The sequence below is a fragment of the Plasmodium knowlesi genome, assembly GCF_000006355.2.
Source record: "Plasmodium knowlesi strain H genome assembly, chromosome: 8".
NCBI classification, from domain to species: domain Eukaryota; phylum Apicomplexa; class Aconoidasida; order Haemosporida; family Plasmodiidae; genus Plasmodium; species Plasmodium knowlesi.
The window spans coordinates 395,841-410,714 of NC_011909.2; the positions used below are offsets into that span (position 1 = coordinate 395,841).

General features: G+C 34.6%; 5 protein-coding genes across 5 annotated transcripts; 1 reads left to right on the forward strand and 4 right to left on the reverse strand.

Annotated features, from left to right (window-relative positions):
• Positions 1-318: 318 nt before the first annotated feature.
• PKNH_0808300 (Plasmodium exported protein, unknown function) lies at positions 319-863 on the reverse strand (the record flags this gene model as incomplete). Its single annotated transcript, XM_002258687.1, has 2 exons — positions 319-654; positions 798-863. 2 exons carry the CDS (start codon positions 861-863, stop codon positions 319-321), a joined length of 402 nt encoding a protein of 133 aa, XP_002258723.1.
• A 1,918-nt stretch (positions 864-2,781) lies between these two features.
• PKNH_0808400 (Plasmodium exported protein (PHIST), unknown function) lies at positions 2,782-3,746 on the reverse strand (the record flags this gene model as incomplete). Its single annotated transcript, XM_002258688.1, has 2 exons — positions 2,782-3,495; positions 3,678-3,746. The coding sequence occupies 2 exons, from the start codon at positions 3,744-3,746 to the stop codon at positions 2,782-2,784; spliced, it is 783 nt and encodes a 260-aa protein (XP_002258724.1).
• A 3,240-nt stretch (positions 3,747-6,986) lies between these two features.
• Positions 6,987-7,956, reverse strand: PKNH_0808500 (Plasmodium exported protein (PHIST), unknown function; the record flags this gene model as incomplete). Its single annotated transcript, XM_039113973.1, has 2 exons — positions 6,987-7,676; positions 7,882-7,956. 2 exons carry the CDS (start codon positions 7,954-7,956, stop codon positions 6,987-6,989), a joined length of 765 nt encoding a protein of 254 aa, XP_038969607.1.
• Positions 7,957-11,719: 3,763 nt separating this feature from the next.
• Positions 11,720-12,731, reverse strand: PKNH_0808600 (adenylate kinase, putative; the record flags this gene model as incomplete). Its single annotated transcript, XM_002258690.1, has 2 exons — positions 11,720-12,325; positions 12,609-12,731. The coding sequence occupies 2 exons, from the start codon at positions 12,729-12,731 to the stop codon at positions 11,720-11,722; spliced, it is 729 nt and encodes a 242-aa protein (XP_002258726.1).
• A 1,174-nt stretch (positions 12,732-13,905) lies between these two features.
• On the forward strand, positions 13,906-14,718 carry PKNH_0808700 (diphthine methyl ester synthase, putative; the record flags this gene model as incomplete). Its single annotated transcript, XM_002258691.1, has 1 exon — positions 13,906-14,718. The coding sequence occupies one exon, from the start codon at positions 13,906-13,908 to the stop codon at positions 14,716-14,718; it is 813 nt and encodes a 270-aa protein (XP_002258727.1).
• Positions 14,719-14,874: the final 156 nt, after the last annotated feature.

Sequence of the window (14,874 nt, forward strand, 5' to 3'; positions counted from 1 at the left end):
CTACCTTTTCGACATAAGTATGGGTCTCTCTTCTGTGGAATTCACTGATAGTTCTTAAATAATTGATCAGGGTATTTTTACATTCCTTCCCGTATTTTTATTTATCTTGTTTTTTCATACCACATTCTACAGCTGCAGCAAAAAAGTCCACTTTTAATTTATCCACCATTTGCGTATATTGCACATTTAGGTATATACAATAATGGTGAAATGCTTCATTCAATTTCGTCCCATTAGCTAGCGAACTGAAAATGTTTACTAGCTTGGGTATATGAATTCTATATAATCCTTCTGCTGTGAAATATTCCTTCTCATTCCTTATTTAGGCAAAAAACACTTACGTGTGTACGTATTTCTCCTTCTAGTTAATGGTCCTTCCTCGATAGATTCCACTTTTACTGACCTAGATGGGCGATTACTATTTGTACTACTTTCGGTAACAGTTTCCGTAACTTTTTCATGTACTTTTTTCTTTACCTTTCCCGTTATTCCATCCTTAACTGTGATTGTGCTTTCGGTTGTCACTTTACTTACGACCTTTCCGTTCATACAGGGTTTGCACTTTCCTACAGCCCTCTCGCATAGCTGTCTGCGTGCACCTCCAGATACATTCCAGACCTCCTTCGAAATGATATTCGGCAAACCTACAATGTTCTGCGGTCAGGGAGCGAAAGGGAAAATGGTTTAAAAAGTGGAAGAAAGGAAAAATTAAACGGAAAGCATTTTAAAAAGGGAAAAAAAAAAAATTTCACTCAGCATGCTTAATCAAAAGGTGAAAAACTATAAGCACATCTTACTGAGAGGAAGCTCAAAAGAACACATATTAGTGCGCCGTCCAATCTTTTCATGGTAAATAGGGTCATAGAAAAAATTAATACTCGTGTCGAATTCCTTACTCCAAATAAAAATTGTACAAGATAAAATTTGCGAAAAAAGATGTTTTCTCTAAATTTTCCTAACAAATGATGATTTTTATTTCCTCATATTCGTACACACAAAAAAAAAAAAAAAAACTTTTTAATCATTGAAAATAGCTGCAAGAAAGGAGTGTATTGAAAGTCCTTATGCAAAATTATATCATATAATACCTCTTTTTTATTATTTAAAAATTTTTAATATTCTGTGTCCAGGAAGTGTGGTTGCTTTCAAAGACCATGATCATTTGTCAGGAGGAATTTATACAGTTCGGATGCACCCGTATAAATATGTACCTACCTAATAGGAAAAAGAAATGCACCAAATGAAACATACACACACAGGGAAGGGTAAGGCAAGGAAAGGCACGATGTAGCTTTTATAATTTATGCATACTTATGGTGCTAAACGAAGGAAATGAAATTTGCAAAACATGCCATTATAAGTAAAACACATAAATAGGAAAAATTACAAACAAATTAATTAAAATGGAATAAGTACTCCTTAAAACGGTTAGGGGGGTTATCTTTTTTTTTTTTACTATACCAAATGAGTAGTAGTACATTTTAAAAAAGAAGAAGCACAGTAAAATAAAAGACTGATAAAATGTTCCCATTAGCTCTAGAGAATTGCGCCTTCTGAAAGGTGCAAATGTGAAATAATGCAAAAAGAAAAAAAAAAAAAGAAAGAAAAGAAAGTTCTATTTTATTTGTTCTTTCCAGAAGAGTTAAAACATTTTCCCTGTGTTTCGTTTCTCTGGACGATACTTTTCCTCCAACGTTTTTTTTCCAGCAAATCCTCCAGAACGAGATTCATGCAGGAGCTTATATATCATTTCTGCTTTTATGCATACACATATGCGTCTTTAAATCTTATATGACCACTTATGTAAGGACATTTCTCCTGGAGCAACTGTTCCGAGGAGTTCGTCTGTAACAGCTGGACTGAATCATATTGGTTATGTATCGTCACTATTTTTTTAAAAAACATTTACGTGGTTAGTATAAAAAGGTTAAATATTTTAAGGTATAGAATTTGACTAAAGTAACACACTAAAATGAGAATCTACAATTCTGCTAATCTTTTAGGCAATATTTCAACAAAGATTCCCCCCCTTTATAATCGCTGAGGAGTTACTCATTCGTAATAATATATTCTGTCTTCCTTCATAATGGGATCTCTACATCTTTGGGCGTTACTTCAAAATATTCACAAGGGGGCCCCCCAAATGGACGAGAGACACACGATTCACATTTAAAACTGTTACATAGGATGCCTATCCAGGTGCTTGCACACAAGTACACACCATAATTCGAATGAGAAATTCCTCCATAGTAATTCCAAAGATAAACTGAAATGTAAATATCCCCCTCATCCTTAGGGGGAATTATCCTCACAGCTGGAGTAGCCACAATTTATGGTACTAATAAACATGATCGTAATTTTGAAGAAAAGTAACAGATGGATCAGTGCTTTCACAAATTATTAAACGAAAAAAATAGGTTAAAATTATTCGAATATAAGGAGAAATTATATTATATATATAAAACTAAAAAAAAAAAAACATTGTTATAACATTACCCGTTAAAAATGTATAACACATTCGAAACGGAAGAACTATATTAACAAATCGTGCGAACAGCTCTTTCTTTTTTAATCGAAAGGTGCCCCCGTTCTGCTACTTCGTTCAGTGAACAACACAATTTGTGCTTTTTCTGCTGTTCTTCTCTTTTAAAAAGTTTTTCTCAAACTGGCCTTTGTCCCTCTTCATGATCTTCCCTTTGACAACACCTGCAACGTTCGTTTCTTCCTTCCCTTTTTTTTTTTTTTTTTTTTTTACGTTAAAACGAAGTGGTCATGCCGCCTTCACCCCGTATGGTGTCTATCATCCCTGTTTTTATAATTCTTCATTTTTCGGACAAGTTTCTGTACCCTCCTCTGTTCATTGTCTTTCATTTCTTTATTCCAAGTAAAATGGTGCAGGGACAAAAAAAGTTTAAATTCGATGGCGGGCTTATTGGGATTTCTCTGGATGTACGAGTAAGCATTTTTATAGGAAAAATTATTCATTTCATTTAAATCATTTTTCAGTTTATTTTCACATATGTACCAATATTTCACTTTAACATCGTGCGGCACTCGGTATTTGAATGCCAGCCTTTCTGACACATCCCATATTTTCTCCACCATTCTGTTGTAAATTTTGTTCAGATATTTAGTGTAATGATGGAATATAATAAATTGTTGTTTCTGGCTTAAATTTTTACCAAAGGAATCTATCAGCTTATCAATTTCTTCCTTTGATAAATCATGGGAAATGTCTGCCTCTTCAATTCCGAATAACAATTTCATATTCTCCTCATTAATTTCGGCGTTCTCTTCCTTGGCTTGCTTACCGTTTCCTGTGTAATTTTTGCCATTTACATCCGCTATTTTTATTTTGTACTTTTTCTTAATTTCTTCTACCGCATCAACATTCTTATTTTGCGGAGTAGCCGATTCGGCTAACTGCCTTACGATGTGGCTATTGCCTGTTTGTGAATCCCACGATAGATTTAATTCTGACAGACCAGGGAAATCCTGCACAGTTAGAAAAATGAATCAGCGTAAATACAAACATGTATAAAATGTACATATATGTATTTCCACACATACATGTGGTGGAGATGCACAGTTGGAAGATCAAAGAGGTTACAATAACCCCGAGTGAGTATAAATTCCACCAAGTTCATTTTAAAATCATAGGATTCCTTCTCTCTTACCAGTGATTGTATATTCAACAAGACGAACAACGCAGGCGTAATAAATCTAGATAGGCACATTTTATTCATGTTCACCTTTTTTCACAAATTTAATTAATGATGAATGGAAATATTTCGATTTCTTTTTTTTTTTTTTTTTTTTCGCAATAGAGAAAAATTCTCTTAAAGTACATTTTAGCCCAAAATGGGAACAGAGTGGTGTCTGTTCTGTTTCTACACTTGTACTGAAATATGGTTTACGTTTACCTGTTTCCAAATAAGAAAAAAAAAAAGAAAAGAAAAGAAAAAGAAAGGGATAGGGAAAATGGCAGAGGCTCATCCCTTTATATCTCTATACAAAGGATGGACATATTCATGTATATGCTTCATTATGATACATACAATAAATGTTGGATAGCAAAAATGTACATATAATAATTGATAAAAAAAAAGAAAGTAAAAAAAAAAAGAAAAAAAAAAAGAACAGTTGCGAAAAAAAGAAGTAATAATAAAATAAAAAAAAATACTAAAACGTTTTACCTAATAGTTGCGATTACTTAAGCCTGTAACCTATCATAGAGAGAGGAAAAAAAAAATATATATTTCTAACAAATAACGCTGCAACCATATCGTCAGGCAATCAGGAAGAATCTATAATATAAATTCTTAATTTACAATAAAACATCTTCTTACATAGTAACTATATAATTGTTCTATTTGTTCGTGCAACTGAAATCCGTATAATGTAATGCCACCAAAAATCTGAAGCTAAATTTTTACGAACAAGTCGTGTTAGTGAAATGGTGGCACAAATTCCAGCCGATCTTAATTTTAGATAGGTTACAATAAAACAATGCAGAATGGAACGATAAAAAGGAGGAACACTGGATTTCTTCACATAAACCACTTCTTTTCCATATTGTTGTAGAAGCTATTAATGCGTATGTTGCGTAGGGTGGAAAGAGAAAGGGGGGGGTTATGTCAAATGAGTTCGCGTACCATGTAAAACCTCTACTTGATACGTGGATCCTACCTTCACCACGACCAGGGGTGCACCTAAATATTGTAAAGTGAGAAATGTTCGAATTGGGTCGGAGGATTTCCTCGCTACGGTGCATGGAAAATTGCCCCTGGTCGATAAGTAAATATTGAGCAACTGTTGGCAAGTATGACTGAGTAGGATCGTACGTGTACGACTAAACAGGCGCGTACAAATGCAACAAATCATTCATGAATAAAAAAAATATATACATGTATATATGTCATACGCTGCGTCTACACATTCCTATGAACTGCTCTGCTACTCTTCCATATCGCCTCCGACGCCCCCAACAATTCACCGCAGAGGGGAAAAAAATGAAAAATATGCGCATCAAGATGAATACCCCATTCTTTTAATTATTGTATCCGTGTGCCTATAACATATGTACAAATTATGCAGATGCATACGTATCAGTGCTCCGTAATGCAATTGTGTGATGTGTACATTATGCATGCATTTCCCATTCCCGTCGTGTGTCTATTCATTTGCCTTTAGTGATCATTGAAGGAATATTTTCATACCGCTACAGTTTCACTGTGTAACTTTCCCCCACCACAAATTAGTTGCCTATTTTATTGTAGTATTTCTCATAGGGCGCTACTGGAACACAAGCGAGTTTCATCAACGGAGGTTTTTATTTTTTCTATTCCATTTAGCGCGTGCATTTAATGTACGGCGTGAAATGAATGTTCCTGCCCATAGGGGGGGGGTGCTGAGACATTCGCTCATTAATATGTTCATCAATATGTGAGGCATAAATAAGTGCGAGTATGGAAAGGCAAAGGAAGGGAAGCTACAATGGAATTTATTCCAAATAATCCATTTATTAAAATTGCTAAGTGATTAATTTGCAAGAAGGGGGCGACGTTGTGCAGAGCAGTTCGCCTCCAAAGTGCACACACATAGCCACCGAAAATTTCTTTCGATGCTTATTTAATAATTTATAAGAGCACAATAATGTGCTAGCTCTTTTGTATCCATGGTGAGATGCATATAAGAATTCCTTTAGTTTTTTCACCTCAAGGGACATGCAACTTATGCTGCGGCTGCGGCAAATATTAGGGGGTCATAAAGAAAAAAAAAAATGAATTGTAAAATGAATGGCACAAGCAGGTGTGTCATTTGGGTAAATTCGTGCCTCTCCTGAAGGTTCTTCTCCGCATGAAATGATATCCTGCAAAAGTTACCCCCTCCAGAGGACTACTCGCCTCGAACATTTCCTCATTGGTGCCGCTACGTTCAAAGGGTTTACTACTTTTGTGAGGAAAAAAAAAAAAAGCAGCCACTTAGGCACATTTAAAGGGAAGAAAAAAAAAAAAAAAAAAATCGAAGTATCTTCATCAAAATTTGAATTTAAAAAGAATAATAAATTCCACAAATGGAAAAGAAATTAAAGCAGGTTTCTGTTTAATTTATCTATGAAAAGACAAGAATATTTATTGTTGTATGTAGAATAACAGAACACTAATAGCTGTGGAAAGCTTTTCTTTCTTTTTTTTTCTATGCATGATTAGATGAAAGAAAAAAGCTTATTGCGGAAATAGCAGTACACAAATGTATCATATATAGTGCATCATATTCTAACAAAAAAACTATTTTTCAAAGGGGAAAACAAATTAAAACAACAAAAAAAAAAGGATAATAAGAGGGGTGTGGGAAAGTAAGGGAAAAAAATTGCTATCGCGGTTACGCAGTGACTTACGAGGTGCGACATACACGCACACACATATGCACGCACGTATACAAGGATATGTGCGTGTAATTATACAATTTCAAATTGGGTGGCCTTAAAGCGAATCCTTCCTCTATCATGAAATTATACAACGAGGAATGAACCACACATAGGCCATCGCTGTCAAACAGGGTTGAATGTTAAGGTAAAGGAAAAAAGATCGGAGCATGCGTCATTTGAGGTAGTTAAAAATTATATATCATGTGTAGTGGAAGAAATATGGATCCTTTTTTTTCATTTTTCCATCCCAAGTATCTTCACTCTTTGTCTCCTTTTTCATTAATGTACAGAATGGTACATATATCAGTTGAAAGCAAAATATACAGTTTGTGCTTTCTTTGAAAAAGAATAATAAGGAGGGTCCTGTCGGCTTCAATTTTGCTACACTAATGTGAACATCGAATGTTACTGTTGTTAATTTGGTGCGAATTTTCTTTTCTTTACTTTTGTTCTGATTTTTTTTTTTGTTTTTTTTTGTTTTTTTTTTTTTTTTTTTTTTTGTTTTTTCTTTTTTTTTTTCATGTGGTGTGCTCCTCGCTCTCACCACTACATTAAGCTATCGCCTCTTATATTGCTTTATTTTTTTGATCAGTTCAGTTGACAATATTTTTTTGCTTGAGCGTTTTTGCTTTTTCCACCTTTTAACATAACTCGCCAAAAATTTTTTAAACCTTGACGTGTCTTCAAAGGGAGAATCCATGGCAAACTCATAAAATTGTTTGTAAGAAAAATAATTCAAACTGAACAGAAGTCTACTTAGCCTCCTTTTGCACACCAACCAAGCCATATTTAAATCTTCATCGGGTATCTTACGTTTCGCTCCTAACTTATAAATCTTCCTTTCTAACTTAAGTAACATCAAAGAGTAACGATGTTGTAGATACGAGTGATAATAATAAAAAGTAATATACATATCTCTCTCTGATATTTTTGGACCAAAGGAATTAATAAGTTTTCTTAATTCCTTTTTGGATAACTCCCTGGAAACGTCTTCCTCATCAATTCTATATGGCATGGAGTAACTCCTTGAGGCGTCACCACATTTACGTCTGTATGCTTCGTTCAGTAGGTTTTCTTTTCTCATCATTTGTTCATATTCATATTCCTCTTCATTACTGTAATAATTTCCCATATGCACTCTGTACAATCTGCGTAAATATTCTGATAACTGTCGTGATGGACTATTATAAAATTGTGTGTACGTTGTTGATGGAGAGTTACTTGATTTTAGCCCATAAATTTCATTCTACAAAAAAAAAAAAAAAAAAAAAAAAAAAAAAAAGGAAAAGAGAGTTGTTAAAAGTATTCAATGAAGTGGCGGCTCGGGAAAAACAGATATGACAAGGTAGCCATTTCACCAAATTCCATAGCAGGTGCAAAAATAACAAACGAATCATTTAGGTACAGCTCCTTTTATACCATATGTATAACACTCTCTTTTCTTTCCTTACCATGATTATAAAAATTAACAGAATAAACGGTGATAAGACTACATCTCTGAAGAAATGACTTTTTTGGAAACTCATTTTCTTGGAACCTTTTTCTTTTTTTTTTTTTACTGGGCAACTCGGAATGCTAAACTGTGCATGTTTTGCTTTTTCACATTTTTCAGGTAGCTGAATTGTTCATCATATACATTTAAGTTTACCTGGTGTGGGGCGGAACGATAGCTAATTGTTCGGCAAGGGATAGGCGACGAATAGGTGCCGGCTAATAGGTCAGCGACCAGTACGGACGTGCTCGTACGGACTAGGCAAATGATTCCTTAATAGGATGCCATTCTGTAAGGTAATGGAGATACTTCAAAACTAGTTTCTGACCTATTCTAAAATACTGCATTAAACGAAAAAACTGAAAAAAGTACAAAAACTCGGGAAAAAAAGCATTATCACAAAATCAAGAATTACACTCTCCTCCTAGCCACAAGCAGCGACGAATTAGTTAACTCATAGAAGGAGAAAAGGTTCATTTGAAAAAAAAAAAAAAAAAAATCGTTTTCCTCATAGAGTAAAAAAAAAATCAGGACAAATTCCAAAATCAAATAAAAACTATTTCAATGAACTATAGAGTCATTTCTCATGATAAGAATAACAATAACATATATAATTACTTATTAAAAAAAAAAAAAAGAAAAAATTAAAATATATTTACTAACATTTGTGTGAACGTAAAGCTTTCAATAATTTTCAGCCACAATTCCTTGCGAAGGAAAAAAGGGCAAAAAAGGAGGAGAGGGGACGTGGAAATAGAAGAATCGTAATTATATTGCAAACAGAATTTTTTCCCACATCAGTGTAACATAAAAGTATTATATATATATATATATATATATATATATATATATATATATATATATATATATATATATATATATATATATATAAAATAATAGTTATATACAAAAATATATATACATATAAAAAAGCGTACCTAAATTGCAAAGTTACATGTGGTGCAATACTATATATAGGTTGTTATAAAATATATGTAGGGCGAAGCGCCGCATTTTTTTTTTTTTTTAAAAACACTACAGCGCTAGTTTCTGCGTTTGCACCATGGACGTTCACAAAATTCGTCATCAAAAAATTCAGTTCACTGAGCAGAATTCAATCGGTATATATGCGTGTACGTATTTATTCGTATATGCTTATAAAATTGTGCGTACAAAAGTTTATAATATTATATTATATGCAAATAAGGTAAATTTTTGTATTTATTATTTGCCTCTTTTTTTTTTCCTTTTAAGCTTGCTTTTGCGTTTTTTCCGACAAAACATGTGCTGCCTTTCTCCTCCGATCGAAGAAAAGGTGTATTTTATTTTGCTTCTTTTTAACACTTTTTTCTTTTCTCTGTTATTTTTATATGATTATGTTGCCGCTCTGCTAATATAAGGTTTTACAAAAATGATAAGCCACTTATTGACTGAGATTTATTTTCAATAATTTTTGTAAAGCATCACAGGATGGGGTACTCTAAAGGAGTGCGTTTAACTTTCGTGTTAAGTTGAAAGAAATGGTCATTCGCGAGGTTTATTTGCCGCGCGGCGAAGCAAAGTAATGCCATGTAATAGGATGAGATGTTATTTGATATGGTACGATGTCGTGTACAATAGAGGTGGAAGAAGTTGGGGGAAACCCATCATCTTCTTAGCGCATAATATATACGTATATTTATGCGTATAAAATTGCATATCTGCATTTTTACTTACCCGCCAATGTCGCGTTAACTTGGAAAAAGCCAAAAGTAAAAAACTTCCATAGACTCGTGCCATGGAAAGTTTGATTTCTCCAGCATTTTTTGTTTTAAGACGGATTTCATGAAATGGGATGAAGGGGGAAATAGAGAAATGTCGCTTAGCTGACAAATTGAAAGGCAAAGAAAAAAAAAAAAAAAAAAAAAAAAAGAGAAAGGGGAAAGGGGAAAGGGGAAAGAAAAATCGTCATTTGGCAAACATGAGACGTGCAAATTGAATTGTAAAAATAAGTGTAGATCCTATTTTCCATAATACTCACTTCACGCAATTCTTAAGCTTAAGTAATTGATATGTTTATATTGTTATTTATTTTGACAGTTTTGCGGTTAAGAATTACACCGAATATGTACTTATTTTGTTCATGCGGATTTTTTTTTTTTTTATACGTGATAAATTCATCGTTCCTTTGTTCACTCCTTGACGCTGAACACCGTCTGTGATATGAGTAATGACAAAGGTGGTTCACATTGCTCAATGTTTGGGTGCTCATTTTAACCCTGAATGCGCGGACAACAAACACATAGCTGTGCGTTCTCAGCAGTGCTTCTTCGCTGGGTCGTTTAGCATCAACCAAGAAAGGGGAAAATTACCTTTTTCCGATCTTTTCGTTATCATCTTTTGCTAATTTTATGCAATGGAACCAATAAAAACATTTTAATAACGACGCTGCCATGTATTTCTTAAGCAGTTAATCTGTATACATATATAGAGGCAGAAAAAGGATTAGGCTTAACAACTTCTACCTACATGATGTGGTCTTCCCAGAAAAAAAAAATTGGAACGTGGTAAAGTCTGCTCCCCGAAAAATACTTAGCAGGGGGGGGTGAAGCATCTCCTCCGTTGCTTTGTATGTCCCAATAAGGAATACTAACTTATAAGTAGATGATAGCTGTCTAAACATTTGAGAAAAAAAGAAAAATTCCTTTTGAAAAGTTTGTCCCCATGTGCAAACAAATACAGAATCGAGAAAGGCTCTCTCGAAAGTGCAAGAAATCTTGCGTAAAAGTGACTCCAAAGGGAAGTTAAAAAAAAAAAAGGGGTTATGACATAGGTATATGTAAATTCAAACTTTCCAGATAGTTATGAAAACCTCATTTTCAGCTATCATTCGGGAGAAATTATGGAAATATTTTTTAAAGTACTTTCATTTTTACAACAAAGAAAAAGTATCGCCGCGAGTTGCTCTTCTGACCTATGGAAATTTTCACCATAATCCTTCTCCATTTTTCTGCATCTGTGTGTGCAAGTGCGTGTACTGAGCAAACAATTGAGCATGTTTATAAGCACTGCTCCTTTCAACACCGAATGGGGAAAAAGGTTTTACCATCAAAAAGGTTTCTTGCAGCTAAAGCAGTGCGACAGGGTACAACGGAATGAAAAGGCGTGAAGGCGCACGCCCCCTAATGGACACCATTTTTAAATCTACAAATGCAAAAGACAAATGCAACGGGAATTATTCATATGATACAGCTTTTACCATTTGCAAAACGGCCTGTTCCATTTCTCCACATTTTTTAAATTAACATCACACATGTGCTTTGCAGTTTTTTCAAAACAAAAGCGACTGAATGAATGGAAGGCGAAGGAGAGACATATTTTTATAAACGTTTCGAAAGTTCGATAAATAAAATAAAAGGTGCAAATAAAATTCAAATAGACTTCTCGTAATATGCTCGCAAAATGTAAAAAAAGGAGAGACGAAGGGGAAGAATGAGAATAGTAAAAAAAAAAAAAAAAAAATTAGCACAATCAAAAATCGGCCCAACGAAGGCATATTCTTCTTATTATAAAGGAACAACCTTGTTCGTGAACAAAGACGCCTAAGGAGCTTGTAAATATTTATCCTCGATGATGCGAGCAATCGCCATGGGCAAAGATCAGCAACAAATTGCGATTTTTAAAAATGATGCAAAAAAAAGAAAAATAATAAATTGACGCACATGTGCTACATGCACACATGCACATAGATAAGGAATGACAGAGTTCAGTAAAACAAAATTCTGAGAGCTCCGCAAGGAGGATGGAAAGGTGCACAATTATCCACCTATATGCTGCGATATCTTTTTTTCGATATCATTTGCAGGCTGCGTTGCATCCAAATTGATTAATAAATTTTTGTTTTTATAATAATTGATTAAAGGAGTTGTTTCACTTTTAAATACGTTAAGCCTCTTTTTTAAAACTTCTTCGTTATCGTCTTCCCTCTGTATTAAGGGCTCATTTGTTATATCATCCTTAAAAGGTGTTTTTGGTGGATTAAACGTTTTATGGTAAATTCTTCCCGAAGGTTTGTGAATTAATCGGCCACTTATTCGCTTTACTAGTACATCGTCTGGAACGTTAAAGTAGAAAACTCCATTCAGCTTCATTTGATTCGTTTGTAATAACTTATTTAAATCTTCCGCTTGTTTTACATTTCTTGGATAACCATCAAGGATAAATCCCTTTTTACATTGTGGAGATTTTAACTTATCGTCCACCAAAGTTAGCACCACGTCATCATCCACTAGCTTTCCTTCATTAATAATATTTCGGATTTTATTTCCTAGATCATTTTTCTTTTCCGCTGCCTCTCTTAGTAGATCTCCAGTAGACAAATGGCAGTAGCAGTGCGACTTCTTCAGATTTAGCGATTGCGTTCCCTTAGAAAAATCATGGAAAAAAGTTATGTGTGTGTGCACATGTGCGATATCGTGAACATGTCCTCACAATCATGTGGGTAGGCGCACATATACACACCATACAACTGGTCGTGCTATAGAACTCCTCAATCACACATGTTGGCACCACACGTAGGTCACCACCATGGCAACAAAATAAATGGATAAACTGCCTCGCCTGCATTTCCCCTCAACAAATTAACTTTTTTTTTTTTTTTTTTTTTTTTTTTTTTTTTTTTGGCTAGTCCACGTTGCCTGTTCATACCTTTCCCGAACCAGGGGCTCCCAAGAAGATGTACCTTCCATCCGGTTTATTTAAACATGAGTACCTTCTTTTCAATTCATTCAACAGGTCAATAGTCGAAAATTTTTCTAAGTTGTCGCTCATTATTGGGAAAAACTGTGCAACTAGTAAAACTAACAAATGGCATTTAAAGGGGAGGGGGAGTTATTTGTGCAACTTGGTATATATATAAATATACTTATATATGTAGCAGCCTTGAAGGTCATACAAATGTATCATACGTTCAGATTATGATAAGCAGAAAAAAAGGGTAGATAAGGAAACTGGAGAAGAAACAGAAAAAGGAGCAGAGGTAGGAGCAGTAAAACCCTATATTTTATATGAACAAAGTTTTTTTTTTTTTTTTTTCTCTCATTACATATAACTGGTATTATAAGCATGGTATGCGGAAGGAGCGCCTCGGGGTTGGGGGGAGGAAAAAAAAAAAAAAAATTACAACTCTTTTAGGCTTATTTATATATCTGCTTTGAAAAAAAAAAGAAATTGGAAAAAAGGAAGAGGAGGTCAAAATGAAGGTAGGAAAAAGGAGAACATTACGGCGGAAGAGTTTTAAGGCAAATATCTCAACCGCACTGTTCACAGTTCATTACTTTATAAGGCAAAACAAGAAAGGCGTAACGAACGGCACAGGGGGGGGATGTATAATTTTATTTCCATGCTAAGTTTACTCCAATTTGTTCTTCACCATACGATTAATCTCTACTACACGCTCGAACGCTTATTCTGTATGTACATCTTATTAAAGCGAAGAGCTGAAAGGAGGAACTTTACCGAAGTGTATGCCACAGGCTATTCGGCATAATTGTGAATTTGCGGACGATTAGGAAAATAATTTTTTGGCGAGCTCCCTCTTGAGTGAAAGGGGTTGGCAAAACTGCCTCCATGGAAGCCGCATACCGATCATCATTTCTGAGCTAAATGACGAAGAGGTGCACAGAGCACTGTAAATAGTACGGGCCCAGAAGAAAAGAAGTGCGTGGATGAACTGTTATTAAATTCCTCAGTTCCTCCGCTCCTAGTAAAAGAGCTTCATCATATTTCCACCGCCGCAGTTCCAAGAACAGTTGCACGTTGGATTTTTTTTATAAAAAAGCGAGCACTTGGAGCGCACATTATTGTGTACGTACGTCAGGGCCCATATATATAATACCTATTTAAGCGCACGCACACACATGCGCATAACAGTTCACATACGCCCAGCCGTGTGCATATGAGCATAACCCTTAAAACGCCCTAACGGAGACTAACTGCCCCCAGGATGGCACTGTACATTATCGGCCTAGGGTTGGGGGACGAAAGGGACGTAAGCGTAAGGGGGAAGGAACTGATCGAAATGTCAGACGTAGTATATTTAGAATCGTACACGTCCGTTTTATTCGTTTCAAAAAATGCTTTAGAAGAATTTTACAAAAAGAATATTAAGGAAGTAGACAGAAATTTTGCAGAAGAAAATTGTGAAGAGATACTAGAAGAAGCAGTAAATAAAAAAGTATCCTTCCTAGTTGTCGGAGACCCACTATGTGCAACGACACATCACGACATTATCCTTCGCGCAAAAAAAAAAAATATTAATGTACAGGTAATTCATAATGCATCCATCATGTCAGCGATAGGAGAAAGTGGAATGCAACTTTACAACTTTGGTCAAACTGTGTCCATTCCATATTTTGAAGAAACTTACAAACCAACTAGCTTTTACGATAAAATTAAGGTAAATTTAGACAACAATTTCCACACCTTATGCTTACTAGATATTAAAGTAAAAGAAAGGACGATAGAAAATCTGATGAAAAATAAAAACATTTATGAGCCACCCAGATATATGACCATTAACGAAGCTATTGAACAACTCCTTTATTGTGAAGAGGTTCATAAAAAAAATGTCATTACGGATAATACGCGAGGCATTGCCATTGTTCGCATAGGGTCAAACAGTCAGCAGATTGTATCAGGCAACTTATTGACGCTGAAGACGATCAAGTACAATGACCCCCTACACTCTTTAATCATTTGTGCTCCCACTTTGCATGACGTGGAAAGGGAATACTTTGACATGTACATGCACAAATGATGACATGCACACGAATATACGTATGTATATGCATATATACATATATACATATATACATATATACATATATATATATATATATTTTTTTTTTCTGTTCCCCACTTGTTTGTGTGTTTTCCCCGTTTATCTTAACCTCCTTAACTTCTCATTTAAGTA